Below are 22676 nucleotides of genomic sequence, written 5' to 3'. Positions count from 1 at the left end.
AAAGAGTTACAGCGTCCAGTGTTTAAATAAATGTGGACACGTTAGGACACGGGCTGCTTATTATTTGACCACGCTCTCATAATTCTAACCCAAACTTGTTCATATGTAAATGCGTTCTTCCCGTTGCTACCAATCCCTCCGGATCCGAACTAAAGGTCTAAAATGTGTTTCAGAATCGATTGAATCAGTCCCCAAAAAAGATTCGAAACCAGAATTACTTGTGAACTATGTTCAAATTAAATTTATATTTTAAAGAGCACAAAACTAGAACAAATAAAAAACATATTAAGGAAATCAATAAAAAGCCAACAAAGGCCGTCTCCAATGAATTACCATCCGAATTTTCTTGCTCCTTTGTAATATTTTGGTTTATTGGGAGACTTGTCTTTGAAACTTTATCATTATAGGACAAATAATGGGCTGTCATTTAGGGCAATTGGCATAGCAAATTCGGTGGTGAAAAAAAAAATCTTTTGTTCCATGAAAAAAAAGTGATGGGTTTGAAGTGGCGGACACGGCATCTTATGTGAGAAATTGAAGGCCGTAGAAATCCCATACTTTTCTAGCGAAAGGGAACAAAATTTTGGACGATTCACACGCTCTTTGTTTGTCTCCCGCTGCCTTTCTGTGTCACGTGTACCTTCACTTTCAAGTTTTTTTTTGTGTTTCTGCATGCCTTATATATATATATATATATATATATATATATGAACTTCTAAATTTTGTTTTTCGAAATAATTGTAAGAAAAAGGAAAAAAACAACAGCGAGAAGAATAATTATATTTATACTTTTGTTCTAAAGTTGCCTTGTTCTCTTTGTCACACTTGTAGCAGCCATGCATATATCTACGAGTGTGCTTGTCTGTAGTTTTAAAATGAAGCTGATTTTTTTAGAAATTTTTCAATCAAGATGTTCAAAAAGGGGGAGAAAAAACTGAGCAGATATTGATTAAAGTCAACAGTAAGTGTGAATGCACGTGCGATGCAAGTATCATTTGTGAAAACTGGTAGATGCTAACCACTTAATTTTTTTTTTTTCAAATCAATGGTTTAGAGAAAAATAAAGAAAAATTGTGAATTATATATAATCTATATAGACAACTTCTGGTTATCGAGGAAGGTGTAAATCACTGCACTCCTTTTGTACCTTGGAGAAATGAGAATGAGAAATTTGGTCGATGAAGGTGGAGGGCAGCAGCAGAGTCATACAAAAATAAATGAAGGAAACTTATGCACAAGCAGACATTGAGAATGATAAACCTCTTCAAGTTGCACTTGCATCTCCGTCCTTCGTCCAGCTTGGGATTCTCATGTCGCTTCCTATGATGATGGAGATCGGATTACAGAAAGGATTCAGAACTGCACTAAGTGAATTTGTTCTTATGCAGTTACAACTTACAACTAGTGTGTCTTCTTCACATTTTCTTTGGGGACATGAACTCACAAACTAGGAAACATTTACATATGCAAATATATACGTAGAACATGGACGTGGAGACCATGACGACTTTCTCTTGTATTATGCATCTGGAATATAGCACCATCTATGTGCATTGTCATGCTAATCCTTAACAAAAAAAATAAAAAATAAAAAAGTACGTATTATGCGTATATAATTAGAGTGGATGCTTAATTCATCAATGTGCACGTAAAGACCATGACTTGCCCTCGTATTATGCATCTTTGTCGAGATACCATCTAGGTGCATTTTCAGCCGTAAAAAAATAATCTTAAAAAAAAAAATAAAAAGTACCGTGTTTTATGCATATCAACATGTACAGCAAATTAAATGTGGAGGTGTTAAATCATCAATACGAATACGAAGACCATGACTTGCTCTTGCACTATATATGTATCTTCCGCATACCACCATCTAGGTGCATTTTCCCTCTGAAAAAAAAAGCCGATATCTAAAGAAAAAGAAAGTCAAATTTTATGGGGAATAAAAAAACACGTCAAAATCACGTTAAATACCTTCTTCCGTTGACATCAGGTGGGATCCTCACAAGTCACAAGTGTCCATATACATTCTTCTCGAAATATTCCAACATACAGTTCAGAAGATTAAACTAACCTTCAAAGATTGCGAAGCATAATTTTAATAAGAAGTTCAGCGCACGGCAACACGTACACACATAAACTAAACAAACAAATAGGAAATTAGAAACGACTTTGACTTTTCAAACATGAATATTACCTTAGGATGAGAACCGAGAAGCGATAGACATCAAAGCAATGTTTTTATGAAATGCCCATAATGGATTTAATTTGGTCGAGCTAAGCAAGCATTCTTTGTTAACTTTATTTAATTAAGCAATTGTATGTCTTTGATTGAGGACATTTGGATCATTGTATGAATATCGTTATGAATCCTTCTTAACCCATTTAACTAGAGAGAGAGAGAGAGAGAGAGAGAGAGAGAACAATTGGTAAATACCATAGCATTTAAGTAGGAGATAAAAACGGGACCTCTTAATTTTGTTTTAAAAAATACTATAATTTTGATATTGAAAAGGTCTAATAATTATTTTTGAAGTCCAGAAAATGCCTCAATCAAGGCATTGGTGCACTATGGATCTGACTTAAACCACAAGGTCATGTTTATGAGATGTAAGGCTGATTCTAAATTCACGTTAGTTTAAATCCACAGCTTAAACAAACAATAGATTTCTTAATTGGGAATCTCAAATCTGTGTTACCTTATGAAAAAACTGTTTGAATATTATTTTATTATTTTCAATAAGTTCCTATGTTCAGGGAACTTCAGATGAATTGTGACTCGAAATGGAGCGTTCACAAGATTGAACGAACCGGGCTTTAGCTTTATTTAAAGATGTAAAGGGTTTCAGATATAGATTTGGACCTACGCTTTGCCAAATGTGACTTTGCTGGACTTTATGTAGTCAGGCGCAAATTCGGTCTCAAATCTGAATTTTATTTCCTAAAAATGAAATTCAGCATAAGAGCCCACTCGTCTGTGTGTATTGGGATTGGTTCTTTACTCGGATTTCAGATTTGTGGTATATCAAATTCAAAGATGACTTGTTCTCCAATCTAGAATTCTTTTTTTAACTGGTTCCACTATACGGTTCAAAATCGCATTAATGTTGTTCATTTGAACAGCAAAATTAGGATAAATTTGGCTGGCTCTTCAACTCTCAAATATGCCGATGAAGCCTTTTTCTTACGCATGCTGGTATGAAAATTAATGCTGCAAAATCTGTGAAACTGTAATATAAGTGACTGGGACAGTCCCAATGTAAAGAGACTCCTTGGTTGCAGCAGGGGAGTTTTTCCTACAGTGTACTCTTCCCCGCACCTTTGCCAATTTCAGTTTGGGATGAAATTTTACCTGAAGTATAGAAAAGACTGAACACTTGGAAAGCCTGTATCTTTTGCTAGTAGAATGTGTTTAATCAAGACTGTTCATTATGGTCTGCCTGCATATTGGTTCTTGGACCTAAGACGTCTTCCTATTATTGTCAAGAATTTGGGGAGTCTCTTCATAAAACTTTTATGGGAAGACATTGATGGTGACTGAAAATCTCACGTCATGTGAAATCATGAAAATTTTTATCCTCTCCTGTTAAGGAAGGTCGACTTGGCTTCAGAAAATTTTGATGAGAAGGATGTGCCTTATTTGGCTTATCTTGCCTGTGTAGCTTTGACCAGCAAAAATCTGACGCCACTAGTTGTAGATCTAGACATCTGGGCAACCAGTCTTCGGAACTTCAAGACTCGGAAAGAATTTTCTCCTTTATGGAAGGGTTTGGTACTGCCAATAAGACAAAGAGACCTAATAGCCGAACATGTAGTTGTTTCAACATTGAAACTTTCCTCTGCCTTTCATAATAGTTTTATATGCACTGATTTGTGCTTCGTTAATAATTAACTACGACAACCATTTCAGTCGTGAGATGATTCTATGGGGGCATTAAATAAGTTACGGAACACCATGTTCTTGTTCTAGTTTTTTTAAAAATACTGGTGATATACTCATCGTGCTTTCATGATAAAGTTCACATTGGTAGCAGTAAGAAGATGCAAATCACCAGCACCAATCATGCCGAAGAAATCAAAGATATGAGAGTGACAGGAGGAAAACAATAAAGGTTTGATGACAAGTCTTGCACACCATAGAATACTTTGTCACTCCCTTCCACTGACATAGACCTCATTTTAGAAGTGAACCATATAATTTTGTTGGGCTTTTCTGCATCAGTAAAGTTACTTCACAGGGAACCTATAGTGCTCATGCCAGCATTTTATAATTGAAGTTAAGAAGAACATTCATATTTCACCACGTTCATGAGACCAAAATGCTCTAACTGGATGCATTCCAATAACACAAAGTTTCTCTTAAAAGTAAAACTCTACATGTCAGTGCTTCCAATAGTCTCTTCACATTTGTTTTCTACTTTTTGGATTGATGGTACAGATTTTAGGGATCAAAACGATGAACGTTGGAGAAGGATCAAATGGTTTAAGAAAATGGGGCGGAAAGAAGTTATGTAGTAGGAAAGTATCTCATTGCGGAAAAGTGTCAGGGCATGTCCAGCTCCAAAACTACCTCTTAGATATTCAAATGCATCATTCCTAGGAGATACAAATTCACATTGAAAAAAAGATCAGATGGCGCAGATAAAAAATGCTTTAAACTGAAAATATAAAAATCAGAAACACGAAAACCTGAAAATTTCAAAATTTTAGAAAAGTGAACTCAGAAAAATGAAATTTGTCATTTGAAAATAAGAAAAATGAAATTGAAAAAATTCAAAATTTGTATGTAACATTGATGAGAATAACAACATAAAAAGCTTCAAGTTCAAAAATTATAATACAAATTTGAAATTGATCAAAGACACATAAGCCAGGTACACATAATTCAAAGCCTTCAAATCTAAACTTAAACTAAGAACCATAATTTTAAAAAATATATATTTACCTAACAAGAAAGTCTTGAAATCTAAAATTCAGTTAAAACCCACAATTTATGAAAGTATTTAACAAGAAAATTCAATTGGAAGCATAAAGAAGCAAGAAAACGAGAAATTAAAACTTGTAGGACAAAAATAGAATTTACTAATATTAACTTTTCATTGGAAGGTGTACAAAATCAGAAACAAACCATCAAATTTTAACAAAATATGAAAAATATCAGTTAAAGAAAAAAAACTTGAAATATGAATTTCAAACTTAAAAGCAAAGTTCCAACATTCAAGTTCTAAAGATGAATATTAGTGGTACAAACTCTTTAACAAATGGAAAGGTGAAAATTTTAACAATTTTAGCTGAATAAAAAAAATTAAAATTATGAACTCATAGAATAAAATATAAAATTGCTATTTAAAGTTAGGTGAAAATTATGAACCCATAGAATAAAATATGAAATTGCTATTTAAAGTATGGTGACTTGAAACCCTAAAGGTTTACACCCACGCTAGAAGCTTGATTTTAATTGAAAGAAAAGATTGAAAAGCAATTGCTGAAGAATAAAAAGTAGATTATAAAATGAGATGCTAATATACATAGCTACGGATACGGGTCCGGGTCCGGATACAAGTACGGTAAAGTGGATGCGGGTAGGGGGATTTTTGAACATCTTGGTATGGTGGTATGGCGAAAAAAATGTCTGAAATTCTACAAAAAAATAAAATTGAAACAAAATTCATTCTATTTTGGTTAAAAGTTTAAAACAAAACAACATCATATAAAATTTATATACAAACCACATGCCTATAAGAGGTTAAACTGGCACATTTAAATACAAATAAGGCAGAGCCACAGAAAATAAACCCCAGAATGATCAAATACTTGTCAACTACAGATAAAACAAAACTAGGAAAAATACGGCCGTGAGAAACCTAAATCGTGAAGGAACTACAATAGTAATAACAAAGGAAACAAAAAAAAAAAAGGGAAAGAACATATCAAAAACAGAATTAAATGAGAAAAAGTAAAGGAAAAATAGCATATGCAAAACAAAAAAGGAGAAACAATGGAAAAAAAAAATCACCAAAACAGAGTCAAATGAAAAACAGAAAAAGAAAACATATGCTACCGGCAACACTGAAGCCGACGTGGCCGGCGAAACTCCCCACTAACAGCCACCTGCTTTGATGTTCTGTTCATGCTAAGAAGAAACCGTGAGATGTGAAACTACATAATCGAAAGGGAAATGAATATTTGGAGTTCACGCAAGGAAGCCTTCATGGGGATTAAACGGTCCAAGGAGTTGGACGTCAAAGTAAAAGTTTGAGGATCGTGTGGAGAGACAACCTTACGGTCATGATTTCTAATTTCAAGCAGGATGGGAGATTTCGTGTGGCAGCAGGATCCTAGGGTGGTATTTCGGCAACTACAGAACATAATTAATTAGGATCAAATAATTAATTAATGATCAAACATTAATTATTTATTTAAATCACTGAGGTTCACCAAACAAACCACGATACACAACATACATGAAGTTGTACATTTTCACTTTTCCTTTTAGCAATTCCCGCATAAGGCTACAATTTTGGAAACAAGAATACACCAAAAGGCTCCGGATCCTAAGAATAGATAATATCACTTGCCATTTTTCACGGCTAACACAGAAAATAGGGTCTGAATAGATGTTAAAACCAGCAAGACAATGGCAGCGAGTAGAGACAGAATAGACCACGGGTTTTGGAAGTAGTTTCGGTTCAAATTTGCTCTCGCCGCATTCCAATCTGAGGCAACATAAGACTGCAATTGCTCATAGAGTTCATCATCTAGGGAGTATGTAATGCCATCGCCCATCTTGTTGAAGACATTGGCAGCACGCTCGTCACTGCCAAGAAGGTTCATCACGATCCCTCGAGAGCACAGCAGGCTCACGTCTTCAGCAGTGTCTATCAAGTCGATCATAAAGGACACATATGATGTCACTTCAGGATTCCGAAGTTTTGGGTGCATCCGTTCGAAGGCCATCAGGTTCATGTATATTGCTGCTGTGTTGACATCTACTACAATGAAAGGAAGAGTAAGCACTCCGTGTTCTTCGTCAAAAGTAATTTTTAACCCGCTACAGGGTTTCGCTTTCTTGAACTCAACGCCTGCTTCATGAAACCTCATTGCTGATCGCATGTTTCCTGGTTTGTTAATTTGTTTGCTTAAAAGCCTAAAGACGAAGATGGGGATGCCGAGGAGCATACGCTTAATTCCTTTGCCGATCACATGCAACCATGGTTCATATCGCATGCAAACAGACTTAATAAAACCTTCTACAGAAGCGGTTGTTTGTTCTTCCATTGTACTGTCCATTATCAAGCACTTCCTGTAAATATCTAAAATATGTAAAGCAGGCCCATGAATCGAGAGGGATTCAAAGCAATAAAAATCGCAGATCAAGTTATTGAGATATGCATCATCGCTGGTCTCTCTCCTTTCCTCTACCTCGAGCAACTTTCTTAGGACACGGAGTGGGATTTGGTTTTCTAGCAACAGCATGTCTCGAAAAGCCAGAGTCATGGTAAGCTTCCCGAATCTGCTGAAGATGGGTTCGAAGGCGTCAAACCAATTTTCATTTGAGATGCAACTGCTACGTAGAATTTCAAGTATGAAGCACCCATCAAGCAACATCATTCTTAAAAATGAATCCGTTGGCAATTTTGGTTCAAGATTGTCGTAGCTATCCCTAAGTTCTTGCTCTATGCCTTTCAAGGAGTCAAGGAAGCAATAGAGTGAAACCCCGCTCCTCTTGAGGATCCTATAGAGAGCTCGCTTTTTGTGATGCTCCATGGGCTGCAGGTGCTCCTTCCTATGGTGGTAGGGACCAAGGGATGCCATGTGAGGAGTGCGGTGCTTGGACAAGCTTGATGTAATGACAAGGTCATTAGGCCATCTGTAGATGCACTTTCTTTCCAACTTCAACACATATTCAGAAGGATCATAAGATTCATATTCCTCTTCTATGTCAGTGACCCAAATTGGCCAAATCTCCTTGTTCTTCTTCTCTTCTGCCATTCTTGTTGTATTTGTGTGTCCCATGGTCGCCATATAGAAAGAGCCACAGCAGAGGCAGAATACCTAAAGCAAATAATGAAAACTTGTAAGCAACATCTTCTGTGGGCCAAGCCACAGTAGAGAATTGTCGGAGAAATTGTTAGAGCAATGACAAAAACTCAGCCTGCTTCCTATGATGAAAACGCATGCAACAGTACGCTATTTATAAAGAATTTAACTGACCACTGAGAAAAGCTAAGGCACCATTTAGATGATAGGATAAAAAAATGAGTTTTCCAAAATTCAAATATTTGTAAAAATCTGGCCTGTATTCAGGTTTTGCTATTGATTGGTATCCTTGGAATGTTGGAGACAGAAATTTTGGGCAGGGAGGCACTAGTTCAAAAATATTGCATAACTTAAGAAGCACCAACATGTATAAATAAAAAAATAATTAAAGGCACCCATGTAAAAATAAAAGAAAATTTATGGGGATGGCCAACCGATATGTGACTCTGCTACTCACTTTGAGTTTTTAATGCCAAGTCAAAATTTGTTGCATCTTTTGCCTAGATATAATATGGTCACTTCCTTATTAGATTTCGTACCTTATAACCTAAACCATATGATTCGAGTGCTATTAGGAGTCGTAGCTCTCTTCTTTTGTTGGTTGTGACCAAATGAGTTAAGAGACTTGTCGGATAGTACTTGAAGCATGCAAATAATTTCTACTAAAATAATGAGTTAATGATTATCGTGAATTGTTAAGCTTGCCACAGGCCATCTTTTTATTTTATTTTATTTAATTTTATATTTTCCAACCAAATAAATAATCTTCACTATGTAATAAACTGTAGAAGCTGTTGAACTAATCGGTTATTGATAAAAAAAAAACCTGGCTAAATTCTTAAATTTTACATTCAACTGACGTACTCACTTTTGAATACATATCCCAATGCTCTTAAACAACATTGTTTTGTTGTTTTCTTAATGCAAATCAACAGTAACGACATTCATAGAAGTAGGATTTACCGTAACTATAATGTAGGAACATGACATAATTACAAGGAAATAGTCGATTCCCTTTCTTTTTTCCTGGGTGTGCAGAGGCGGATTTGGATGAACTTATGGTTATTTCCTTTCACCTCTAAAATAGCATCTCTCACTTTTTGCAGTTCAATATTGCTTATGTAAATCTAACTAGTGACCAAACTCTCGCGGATCCACTACCTTGATCAGTTATGCTATGTCAATCACAACAATTCTTAGACTTCATATGTGGCTGTGAATAGTTAATAAATTAAGCAAATTTTCATAAATTATAATATATATATATATATATATATATATATATATATATATATATATATATATATATATATATATATATATATATAACCAGAACCATAAGTCAAGGACAAAAATCAAACCCTTTAAATATGATATTGAAAGTGTTTTTTTTTTCTGAAATCTAACCTTACCAATATAATCTTAAGGACAAGTTGATGCTATATATATATATATATTACGTTGATCATTCTTTGGGTTTTCATAAATGTTTTTTATAATAGGCAAAAATGAATGACTCTCATAGCATGAACATTTTGATAATAGAGAAATCAACATTTTTCATTAAAACGACTTGATTCAAAGCATGGTTTATATCAAAGTAGTTTTTACAAATATATTAAGCTGTTTATATTTTTTTTTAAATAATTTTTTTAGCAGGTTTGGTTTTTATTTCTCACCTAAGTATCTTGGTTTTTACCAATCTCTCTCTCTTCCTATATATATATATATGCGTGAGTATGAGAGACAAACACATAATGCAGTCTGCAGCGAACTGGTTGGCCACTGGCGTGGTAGTCAACCCAACTGCTGTAAACTCGTCGGATTCTGTTTCCATCTCGGGTTTAACAAATCCAAGCTATTGGGATTTTGCTTAAACAACTGCAAACTGATACCTAGAGCATATGGAACCAGCAAGAACTAGACCCTGATCTGCCTAATATCTCCCCCAACTTTTAAGTTTAAAGCCTGAAACGCGATCAGGGTTTTAGTGAAACGTAGATGCAAATCCAAAACTACATATAATTTTTTATCATCTATGCATTTCCTTTTTTTGTTCGTTTTTATGAATCCCAGATAATAGGATTTCAGTCGAAGGGAGAATTTGATTAAGTATGAACATTTTGGAATTGATCAAGTTGGGGTTCTTAAACTATGGGCTAGAAAACACCCTTCTCCCCTGCCGCCCCTAGAATAGAAAACCAAAGAACACCCGATGATGTTGGCCTTGCAGAGACAGAAAGGAACCTGCGCCTTCCACTTTCAAAGTCAAGAAAAGGTTCACCCAAGTCTAACCGAACAGTCCCCACTTGCACATGGTTTGGTGCAACCATTTCAATGGATAACTTCAAGTTTTCTCTCATCAATGTGACTTTTTTCCTTGCGAAATAAACCAATAGCTGCACGATTTTGACATATTTGCAGATATTTCACTTAATATTTAGAAAATTGCAAAAATATGTTCGTAACAGAATTGGAGTGAAGGCAGAAATTTTTCATGAAAAAGGCTGAATAAATGTTTCAAAATTTTAAATAGGGCCGAAATATCATTTTTCAAAATTTTTATATAGAACAAGTGAAGTATTTTTTTTTTTTGAGGTGGGGATAGAGCCCATGCGGGTCCTACCTTGGCTCCTCCTCCTTTAGTTTGTAGGTTCCCTTAGAGGTCTTTTGATTATAGGACAGGCTGGACACCTCGGACTTAAACAATAGTATAAATTATCTTTTTGTTCTATTCCGTTCCGACCCCATTGTTTTCTCTCCTCTGTCTCTGCCCCCAAGCTGCCCTAGCTCTTCCTGTTTCTCTCCTTCTCCTTCGTCCCCGGAGCTGCCGTAGCCCTTTCCGTTTCTCCCCTTCTCCTCCATCAGTGCCTGAGGGCGACTGCCTGGAACAAAACATTTACCATTTTCTTGTTATTAAAGCGATTAATAAATTTTTAATTTATTTTCTATAATGTGTAAAACTAATTTTTCTCTTTGGTTTTCTTTTTTTGTCCTGCTTGTTTCATCGTCTCATTTCATCGTTTTCCTTTTCCTAGCGACATCATATTTGTCTCCATAGTTAGTGTGTCATTTGTAGGTTATTTTGCTCTTTGGTTGAAGGGATAATGTAATTGTTTCGAATACAATGTTCCTATTAAATTACTCCAAAAAAAAAATTCAGAGCGAATTATCAAATTGTTTTTAAAATTGGCGCACAAAGTCAAAACCTAAAACAGGAAAGGGCTGAACAAAATTAAGAAATTCACCATTTTAAAAGGGATGTCAATGTGTAAATGAAAAGAATTGCTCACAAATATCAATATGAAACTAGGAACTTTACTTGAGATTAGTGTGGGCAATTGCCCCGCTGGTAGTCCACACCAACCTTTCCCCTGCTTTCGAGTTAGCGATGTTACTACGACTCAAAAGGAGTCGAAAGCCCCTCCCCCTTGTCCCTAGTTCTATGAATGCCTGTGAAGGAGAAGCCCTCTCCCTTGTCCCTAGGTCTCTATGAAGGCATCGGTGCTCGGTGTGAATCTCAATGTGATGATGGAGAAGTTGAAGAAGGAAGCAACAAAAATTCCTTTCAGATACAGTCTCCTTTTTTAAAAAATATATATATATGCTGTTTTTCTGCTTCTCGTGGGGAGATCCTTTTTCCGTTCAGTACGTTTTTTTTTGTAGAAATCGATTGATATTTTGATTGTGTGATACAGTACAACTGGGAGAGAGTGGTTCGGTAGTGGACTAAGGAAGAAAAGAGTTGGAGAGAGAGACACAAGCCCTCACGGGCTAATATATATATATATATATATATATATATATATATATAGAGAGAGAGAGAGAGAGAGAGAACAATTGGTAAATACCACCACGCCACCACGCCACTTAAGTAAGAGATAAAAACCCGACCTCTTATTTTGTTTTAAAAAATATTATAATTTTGAAATTGAAAAGCTCTAATAATTTATTTTGAAGTCTAGAAAATGCCCCAATCAAGGCATTTGTGCACTATGGATCTGGCTTATGAGATGATCTGAGACCACAAGGTCATCTTTATGAGATCTAAGGCTGATCTTAAATTCACGTTAGTTTAAATCCACAGCTTAAACAAACAATAGATTTCTTAATTGGGAATCTCAAATATGTGTTACCTTGTGAAAACCGAGGCTATCAAACAATCTATGGTAGCCACCGATTTAAAAACCGAGGCTATCAAACATAGTCTAAGGATCTCAGATTGGAAGATTTGAGATCAAACCGAGGCTATCAAACATAGTCTAAGGATATCAGATTGGAAGATTTGAGATCAAACCGAGGCTACCAAACATAGTCTAAGGATCACAAATCTTCATTTTTTTCATAGATCTGAGATCCAGTGTTATTTACTTATTTTATTTTGTGAACCCAACTAAAAGGGATTTCAAATGGGATTCAGATTTGAGATCCGAAGCGCACTAATAGAACCTAGCACCCTTGAATTATTTCCCTTCGGAAAGGTCGTGGTGGGTAGGGGCGTGTGACATGACATGGCCCATTCCACTACTGCTCTTACTCAATACGAGACTAAATAGTCAATAAGCAGATTTCTTAGAGAGCTTTTGGATGACATCCTCATCTAATATAGTTTTACGAAAACTTGATTTTATAAAAACAAAGTTTCGATGAGCTAATGAGATTATGGTTTCTTTTCTTTTATACACATATATGACAGTTTTTATGGATAACCTGGTGGGATTTAGATTTTTCACTTCCTTTGTTTTGTCCAGGCAGAGATTCCCTTAGAACAGTCTTGATGGCATCCGAATACTATATAATAATATAAACTTGGTTTCACAGAGTCATCCAAACATCCCATTTATGTTGCATTGAAGAGCAAGCAGTGAAAGATAAAGGGTTATAAAAAAAGCGTGAAGGAGCGACCTGAAAGCTTAACTTTTAACTAAAATATTAAATTAATTTATTATATAATTACTAATAATAATTTTATGGACATGTCAATATGTGAAAGAAGGGAAATTTTCTACAAGAAAAAGGTCACATTGCATAACAATATGAAAGACATGAGAACATGACGTGGTTCTTATTCTTAACTAAGATGACTACACTGCACAAAGTTGATCTTTGCAATGAATAAAGTGGACGGCTATATTTTTTGGAACTTCCTGAGCCACACGCCTTGCAACAATAAGAAAGAGGATTGACCGTCTCATGAAAAGTTGTGTCGCCCTCTTGATTATGTAAACAAGCCTTCAAACTTATTTATGTATCTAGATTAAGCACATGACCAGTAGCATCTTCTCCAAAAGTTGTTGAACCCCCTTCCATTATTCAAGAAATATGAAAAGCTGATTGCGGTGCCAAAGCCTGCTCCAAAACCTAATCCCATTGATACGTACTTCCACATTTTCTCTTCATCTGTTTCTCTCAATCCAACAAAAGGAAACAATGTGGCTCCGTTATTGGCTTTACAAGGCAGCAAAAGTGGCGGTCCACAAAGACTAGGATTCCCTTCAAAGCTTAGAGCATCAAATGTGGAAAAATGTGGCGACTGAGGGATTCTTCTAGAAAGACTATTGTATGACAGATTTAAATACCCAAGAGAATTGAGTTTAGTAAGTTTTTCTAGTATTTCACCTGAAAGGTAGTTATGAGATAGATCCAATGATTCTAGATGTGTCAGGGCACCAATGCTCTTTGGAATTGGGCCTTTGAGCTTGTTCTTTGAAATCCTTAGAGCTTGGAGCCCCTTAAGATCTCCAACTTCTTCTGAAATCCCACCCTCAAAGTAGTTGTTGGAGACCTTAATTGTCTTCATGATTGAATGCATTCCCCTTTCATAGGTCAAGTTTATTCCTTTGGTGTTCAATGTCACTTCCCAGTCTTTATAAAAACCTTTCAAAAAAGAAGTCCAAAATTGCAAAGGGATAGAAGATTCGGGGTTGAAAGACTTCATTGCATTGAGACTTAGCAACAAGCCAAGTAGAAGTTTTCCAGCAAATTGGTTGGCCGAGATGTCAAGCACGAGCAATTCTTGGAACACGTTCATGTCAAAGGTGAAGTTGATAGAACCATTCAACGAGTTGGACCTCAGCACAAGAATTTTCAGTTGTGGAAGTTTTGCAAGCCACCAAGGGAATTCACCACTCAATTTGTTGTGCCCCAAATTTATGAATTCCAGATTTCTGCAGCTCCCAAGGGATGTAGGGATGTAACCCACAAACCTATTATCACTTAGATCAAGTGTTGTCAATGCAGTTCCTGTGTGACCACCAAATTCTGGGATTTGACCCCGCAATTGATTGTTCTGGAGCATGACTTCAACCAAACTCATATGAAGGAGGCAATCAGGTATTTGGCCACTGAACTTGTTGTTCGACAAGTCAAGTGATAAAAGCATAGTGAAGTTGCACAAGGAAGCTGGTAGTTCTCCCATGACACTATTATTCTTGACTGAAAAATACACCATGTTTTCAAAGGAACTTGTGCTAGGGGAAAGAAATTTTGGAAGTCTGTTCAACATGTTGTAGCTCAAGTCAACTTTCTCAATGTTGAGAAAAGTTTCTTCTTCAATGCTTGTTATCATGTTGTGGGATACGATCAAAGAATTAGAAAGTCTTAACCATTTTGGAATTTCCCTAGTGATCATGTTCTTTGAGAGGTCCAAAGTCTGAATGGGTTTATGGTGATGTAGGAATTGGAGAAGCTGGCTGATGTCGCATGAGGCCAACCTCAGCTCCTGTAAACTTGGAAACTTGAGGGTTGGGTCGTGAACATCTACAGTCCAATTATTCCTAGAAAGTGATAAGAAGTAAAGGTTCTTCAAGTTTGCAAAAAATCTGAGGTTGAGGTAGCCATGAAACCTGTTGTTAGAAAGGTCAAGGTATTGAATTGCGGAATGAATGAAATATGGATCATGTGTTAAATTAGAAGGAAGATATCCCGTCAATGAGTTGCTAGAAAGGTCAAGGTATTGAATTGGGGATCACATGAAAGATGGACCATGTGTTAAATTAGAAGGAAGAATTCCCGTCAATGAGTTGCTAGAAAGGTCTAATAGTTCTATGTTAAGGAGGTTGTATGAATTTGGGAATGGGCCACTAAAATTATTGTCATTGAGATAGGCAGCATGGAGATGGTATGGTAAGGATGGTAATGAGCCACTTGTTATAGTCGTGTCCCCCAACAAGAATGCTTCAACAACAATAAAATAGGGCAAACCACCACAAAACTACTGAAAAACGGAATTACAGGGCAGCGTGCATAAGATCGAGATTCCAACACCAATGTTGCAGCAATATATATCAAAATATATGCTAGAGATGCAAGAAAAAGGAGACACCAATTTACGTGGAAAAACCCCCAATAATAGGGTAAAAAACCACGGGCAAGAGAGACTTTCTATATATCAAGAAAGGGAGCCAAATACACGAGCAACAATATCCCTACTGTTTTAAGAAAAACAGTGAACTCAAGAGAGCAATAACAATCTCTTATACGAATGAAAGAAAGAGCCCCAAAGATTCAAGAAAGAAATCACCCAATGAAGACTCCCTTCATTTTCTCTTTCTTCTTTGTCTTTCTTCTTTCTTCTTGGCGTGCCAATCGACCCACGCACCTTGCTGTGATTTCTCCTTCTTCTCCTCCTTGCCTTTCTCTTCTTCCTCTCCTCTTGATGTGAGCAGCCACAAGAGGAAACCCTCTTCTTTTTCCCCAAATGAAAAACGAGAGAGAGAGATGTGTGAGGCGTCATAAGAGGGAGGGGCACCATCGGGTGCCTTCTCCTTCACCCGCCCGTCACTTAAGTGACGGGCCGGGTCGGGTCTTCTTTTGAGGCTGGACCCGACCCAACAAACTCCCCCTCCAGCCTCAAGAGAGGGATCATACCTGCAAAATGAACAAAAATTAATACACTGCCTTAAAGGCAGTCATCCCAACTAAGTCTCTACACATGTCATGCTTCTCTCTAGGTAGAGACTTCGTCATCATATCTGTAGGATTCTTCTCTGTCTGTATCTTCTCTAACTGAATCAATTTCTGCTCAAGCACATCACGAATCCAATGATATCTAACATCAATGTGCTTGGTCCTTGAGTGGAACGCTGAATTCTTCGCCAAATGTATAGCGCTTTGACTATCACAATGCAACACATAGGTCTTCTGACTAAGGCCTGTCATGAAGAAAACTCTTCATCCACAACAACTCTTTACAAGCTTCAGTTGCTGCAATATATTCTGCCTCTGTAGTAGAAAGAGCAACACACTTTTGCAACCTGGACTGCCATGATACAGCTCCCCCTGCAAAAGTAAAAACATAACCAGAAAGAGACTTCCTAGAGTTCAAGTCACTTGCCATGTCTGCATCAACAAATCCTTGTATCTCTGGATTAGATTCACCAAAACATAAACAGTAAGTACAAGTACTTTTCAGATACCTTAGGATCCACTTCACTGCTGTCCAATGCTCCTTGCCTGGATTTGACAAGAACCTGCTAACTACACCAACTGCATAAGCCAAGTCTGGGCGTGTGCAAACCATAGCATACATGAGACTCCCTACTGCGGAGGCATATGGAACATTCTCCATTCTTTCTTTCTCATCTGCTGAAAAAGGACATTGTTCATTTCCCAATTTAAAGTGTGCTGCTAAAGGTGTACTTACAGTTTTGGCATCTTTCATGTTGAACTTGCTAAGCACCTTCTCAATGTATTTCTCTTGTGATAACCACAACCTCTTGGTCTTCCTATCACGAGCAATCCTCATGCCTAACAATTGTTGTAATGGCCCCAAGTCTTTCATATCAAAGAACTTGCTCATATCGATCTTCAATTGGCTAATCAATTGACAATCCTGTCCAACAATAAGCATGTCATCTACATATAACAATAAGATAATGAAGCTACCTGATGAGAACTCTCTGATGTAGACACAATGATCTACAGCTGACCTGCGATACTTTTGATTTATCATAAATGCATCAAATTTCTTGTACCACTGTCTAGGTGCTTGTTTAAGTCCATACAAGCTTTTCTTCAACTTACAAACCATGTGTTTCTTCCTGGCAACCACAAAACCTTCTGGTTGTGTCATGTAGATTTCTTCCTCTAGATCTCCATGAAGAAAAGCAGTTTTTACATCTAACTGCTCCAACTCCAAGTCTAGACAAGCCACCAAACCAAGTATTACCCTGATAGATGACATTTTAACAACAGGAGAAAAAATTTCATCAAAATCAATACCTCTTTCCTGCTTGAAACCTTTCACCACTAACCGAGCTTTGTATCTCAACTTGCCTTGACCTTCATTTTTAAGCTTGTAGACCCACTTGTTCTGCAACACTTTCTTACCTTTTGGTAGCTCTACCAAATCAAAAGTGTGATTCTTGTATAAAGAATTCATCTCATCCTTCATAGCTTTAATCCATTCATCTTTATGCACATCATCTAGCACTTCTGCATAGCATTCTGGCTCTCCACTATCTGTAAACATAATATATTCATCAGTAGAATATCTAGTAGATGGTATACGTGTTCTTTTACCTCTACCCAATTGCTCCTCAATTGGCTCTGAATGCGAAGGAAGCTCCCCCTCCAACTCATGCTCATAATCAGTTTGAGTCTCTATAGGGCTGCCATCTGTATACTGCTCATCTGTCTCTCTTTCTTCTTCCTCTACATCTTCATCAGTTTCACCATGCTCAGATGAAAGTTCTTCAGGTTCTGCATAGGTTGGCTCATGAACACCACTAGCATTCACACCTGACTTCGTGTCTCCCATGACATCTTCAATAGTCTGATCCTCTCTGAAGACAACATCACGACTCCTGTAGATTTTGTCATTCTTTGGATCCCATAACCTGTAACCAAATTCATCATCTGCATAACCAAGAAATATCAGAGGAATAGCTTTATCATCTAGTTTGGTCCTATGTTCTTTAGGTACATGCATAAAAGCTTTGCAACCAAAAACTCTGAGGTGATCATACTTAACCTCTTCATCTGACCAAACTCTCTGTGGAATGTCTCCATCTAGAGGCACTGAAGGAGACCTGTTTATTAAATAAACTGCAGTACGCATTGCCTCTGCCCAAAAATACTTAGACAACTTAGAGCTAGATAACAAACTTCTAACTCTCTCGATTATTGTTCTATTCATCCTTTCTGCAACTCCATTATGCTGTGGAGTATAAGGAACTGTCTATTCATGTCTAATACCATGCTTTAAACAATAATCTCGTAAAGAAGATGCTATATACTCACCACCATTGTCTGTACGCAGTCTCTTCATCTTCTTACCAGTCTCGCGCTCAACTGCTGCATGAAAAGTCATGAAGATGCTACTTACTTCACTTTTGCTTTTCATTGTAAAGGCCCACACCTTCCTAGATGCATCATCAATAAATGTAACAAAATAGGATGCTCCACCTTTAGATGTCACATTTATAGGTCCACATACATCTGAATAAACTAAATCTAAAACATGTTTAGTTTTTGAAGAGCGCTTTTTTTGAAAAGAAACTCGATGCAACTTACCAACCAAACAATGATCACATGGAGATATCTGTGCACCATCTGCCTTTGGTAACAAATTCTTCTTGGTGAGCAAGTCGATTCCTCTTTGACTCATGTGACCTAACCTCTTATGCCACAAATCTGACGAAGTACCACCAGTAACTGCATTGACATCCACACTACTGATTCGAGACTTCATCCTATACAAAGAGCCAAATCTGTCACCTCTAGCCAACACTAGTGCCCCCTTGGTAAGTTTCCAACCTGTCTGACTAAACGAATTACAATATCCATCTTCACTTAGTCTTCCTGCAGAAATCAAATTCATTCTCAAGTCTGGAACATGTCTCACATCTCTCAAAGTCAACTTGCATCATGTGCTCGTCTGAATGCAAACATCTCCTATCCCAACAATCTTCGAAGTGTCACTGTTGCCCATGTGAACTACTCCAAAATCACCTGCTCTGTAGGATAAGAATAACTCCCTACATGGTGTGGCATGATATGATGCCCCTGTATCTAAAATCCATGTAGAATCACCATTCTGAACTGTAAGACAATCATTTTCCTCAGATAAAAATAACACTACATCATCATCTGAAGCAACTGCAGTGTACTCTTTTGGCTTCACATTCTCTTGAATCTTCTTTTTCTGCTCTTTTTCTTCTTTCCATTTTCTGCAATCAATCTTCTTGTGCCCTGGAATACCACAGTGAAAGCATTTACCTGTCATCTTTGGTCTTGATTTGGACCTGGATTTTGATCTGTCTTGCCATTTGTTACGGTTCTTCTGTCTGCCCCTGTCTCCCATCACTAACACTTGCGAGCTACCAGTACCAAGAGACTTTCTCCTTGTTTCTTCATTTAAAATGCTGCTGGTTACATGCTTCATCGTAAGCACACCATCTGGAGCGGAGTTGCTCAAAGAAACAACTAAAGTCTCCCAACTGTCGGGAAGAGAACTGAGCAACAAGAGTGCCTGTAACTCATCATCTAATATCATTTTCATGGCTAACAACTGATTAATTATGCTTTGTACTTCATTCAAATGCTCTGACACTGGTTTTCCCTCTCTAAGTTTTAGATTTACCAATTGCCTAATCAAGAAAGTCTTGTTCCCAGCTGTTTTCCTCTCGTAAAGATCATGCAACTTCTGCCATAACGACTTCGCGCTCGTCTCTGCGGATACCAAATGAAAAACACAGTCATCTAACCATTGTCTGATGGTGCCAATGGTTTTCCTGTCCAATAACTTCCATTTTTCATCTGTCATATTCGCTGGCTTTTGGTTCTCAATTGGTGCATACAGGTCTTTACAATACAGCAAATCTTCCATTTTCGCTTTCCATATAGTCCAATTGTTTCCATTTAAAGAGACCATTCTAGTAGGGGTCGACTCCATCCTTTAATAAGAATGTTCACAACCACGCTGGCGCTAACCTGGCGCTAACTTGGTGCTAACCTGGTGCTAACCTGTCTCTGATACCACTTTGTTATAGTCGTGTCCCCCAACAAGAATGCTTCAACAACAATAAAATAGGGCAAACCACCACAAAACTACTGAAAAACGGAATTACAGGGCAGCGTGCATAAGATCGAGATTCCAACACCAATGTTGCAGCAATATATATCAAAATATATGCTAGAGATGCAAGAAAAAGGAGACACCAATTTACGTGAAAAAACCCCCAATAATAGGGTAAAAAACCACGGGCAAGAGAGACTTTCTATATATCAAGAAAGGGAGCCAAATACACGAGCAACAATATCCCTACTGTTTTAAGAAAAACAGTGAACTCAAGAGAGCAATAACAATCTCTTATACGAATGAAAGAAAGAGCCCCAAAGATTCAAGAAAGAAATCACCCAATGAAGACTCCCTTCATTTTCTCTTTCTTCTTTGTCTTTCCTCTTTCTTCTTGGCGTGCCAATCGACCCACGCACCTTGCTGCGATTTCTCCTTCTTCTCCTCCTTGCCTTTCTCTTCTTCCTCTCCTCTTGATGTGAGCAGCCACAAGAGAAAACCCTCTTCTTTTTCCCCAAATGAAAAACGAGAGAGAGAGATGTGTGAGGCGTCATAAGAGGGAGGGGCACCATCGGGTGCCTTCTCCTTCACCCGCCCGTCACTTAAGTGACGGGCCGGGTCGGGTCCTCTTTTGAGGCTGGACCCGACCCAACACCACTGAACATGTTTCTAGAAAGATCAAAGTAAATTAGGTGGGTGAGGTTGGCAGAGTGAGGAGTCTATGCTTGTAAACTTGCAGCCCCTCAAATCCAAGTGACTTAAGGTTATAAGTCTTCCTAGCATAATAGGAAGACTACCTGAGAAACGAGTGCCAGAAAGATTCAAGTGTGTTAAAGCTGTAAGATTTGCCATTGCGATAGGAAGATTACCAGAGAAAATAGTACCAGAAATATCCAAGTGCGTTAAAGCCGTAAGATTTGCCATTGTGATAGGAAGGTTGCCGGATAGACCAGTATTATGAAGATCCAAGTGTGTCAATGCTCTCCTATTGTGGTAGGGAGGTTGCCAGACAAATTTGTATTAAAACGATCCAATGACCTTAGGCATCTAAGGTTACCAATTGTGCCAGGTAAGCTACCAGAGAGATGAGTACCAGAAAGATCTAGCTCAACTAAGGATGTAAGGTTACCAATCCAATTTGGAAGGCTTCCTGACAGCATAATGTTAGGGAGCTTAAGAATTTGGAGCTTACTCTTTGGTAATTTGGTAGGTAGTAGACCACTCAAACGATATCTATAAGTCAAATCAAGAACCTTCAAGAGTGGAAGATCAAACAGTTCAGATGGTAGGTGGCCAGACAGGCTGGTCACTACATGACGTAGAAATTGGAGATTGCTCTCTGGGGGAAAAAACGATGGCATTAATGTTCCATTTGGATCATTGTACGATAGATCAAGAGCTTGAAGATTCGGGAGCCTGAAAATATGAGGAGAAAGACTGCCATGAAGATCACAACAAGCTAAACTAAGGAACAGTAGATTGGGCAATGCCGCTGACAAGCTGATGCTCCACGTTTGTGAGTTACGCAGTTCGATACAGACATAATCCAAGTGCAGGTACTTTAAATGCTTGAAGTTCTTCACGAAACCTTCTAGATCCTCTAATGCTAAGTTATCTAGTGGAAAATCATGAAACATAGTTTCTTGGACATCAAAATATAAGCGTTAAATGTAGGAGAGGTCTAAGGAAACCAAGTTAGACAATTTTGAAATCTCCCAAGGAACCTGACCAGAAAACCAAGCACGGGAGAGATTAAGATGGGTTAAGTGGGTGAGCTGGGCAAGCTGTGAAGGTATGGCAGACCCGTTGAAGTCACAGAGGTCAAGGCGCTGGAGATGGTGGAGCTCAAAAAGAGCCGGAGGTACTCTTGATCCTGAAATATCACAAGCGTCGGCATGACCATTGACCTTAAGCTCATTGTACTCATGGAATTCCAATTTAGGATCAATATCCAAGAAAACACGAGTACTTTCACTGGTAGTTCTACCCTGAAGTTGAAGGCCGATGATGCGTCCAGTTTGGGGATTGCATTCAACTCCCTCACACAAGCAGCAGTTAGATTCATTTCCGCCCCATGAACTTAGCCTTCCATTGGACAAGTGGAGACCTTCCTTGACACGCAGCAGGATGGAGGCTTCACTGCCGAGGCATGAAGAAGCACTCGTTGCACCTCCATCTATTGTGCTCAATAAAAAAAGTAAAAGTAGTAAATCCATTGTTCCTGCGAGCGAGAGAACCAACATAGAGGGTTTGCGGCTTTTTCTACTATTAAGCACCATCGCCGACGTCCTGTGCAAAGAAATTGGAGATCAGTTAGAACTCATGACTTCAAGTGCTGCACCAGCAAGAAAAAAAAACACGAAAAAACAGATAGTTGTGTGCACAAAGTGATTCTAGAGGCGATCATAGAGTCACTAAAAAATTGTGATAATTGAAATCATGGGGAAGCTAGGATTTTCTTTAAGGGCGGGCCCACAGTCCCCTCCCTCTGCCTCCCCTCCGCCTCGGGTCGATTGAAAGCAAGAACTGTGTGGGGAGTTAGGTCGTTTTCCATTTCGCACCCAGTTTGGTAGCTTATCGATTCGTCTCATCAATTCTATCATCCACCACTTAATTT

The 22676-nt window shown here is 37.8% G+C and overlaps 3 protein-coding genes across 3 annotated transcripts; all 3 read right to left on the bottom strand.

The window, feature by feature from the left end:
• Positions 1-6570: 6570 nt before the first annotated feature.
• On the bottom strand, positions 6571-8016 carry LOC116263732 (UPF0481 protein At3g47200-like). The gene has a single exon (XM_031643525.1). It carries the CDS (start codon positions 8014-8016, stop codon positions 6571-6573), a length of 1446 nt encoding a protein of 481 aa, XP_031499385.1.
• Positions 8017-13297: 5281 nt separating this feature from the next.
• Positions 13298-14491, bottom strand: LOC116263659 (receptor like protein 26-like). Its single transcript, XM_031643419.1, has one exon. It carries the CDS (start codon positions 14489-14491, stop codon positions 13298-13300), a length of 1194 nt encoding a protein of 397 aa, XP_031499279.1.
• Positions 14492-21033: 6542 nt separating this feature from the next.
• On the bottom strand, positions 21034-22338 carry LOC116263478 (probably inactive leucine-rich repeat receptor-like protein kinase At3g28040). The gene is made up of 2 exons (XM_031643253.1): positions 21789-22338; positions 21034-21674 (listed from the first exon to the last, which is right to left on the bottom strand). The coding sequence occupies exons 1-2, from the start codon at positions 22336-22338 to the stop codon at positions 21034-21036; spliced, it is 1191 nt and encodes a 396-aa protein (XP_031499113.1).
• Between the last annotated feature and the right edge of the window lie 338 nt (positions 22339-22676).

Source organism: Nymphaea colorata, chromosome 1 (genome assembly GCF_008831285.2).
Source record: "Nymphaea colorata isolate Beijing-Zhang1983 chromosome 1, ASM883128v2, whole genome shotgun sequence".
Lineage (NCBI taxonomy): Eukaryota > Viridiplantae > Streptophyta > Magnoliopsida > Nymphaeales > Nymphaeaceae > Nymphaea > Nymphaea colorata.
The sequence above is the reverse complement of the archived record's forward strand: the minus strand, read 5'-3'. Positions and strand labels throughout refer to the sequence as shown.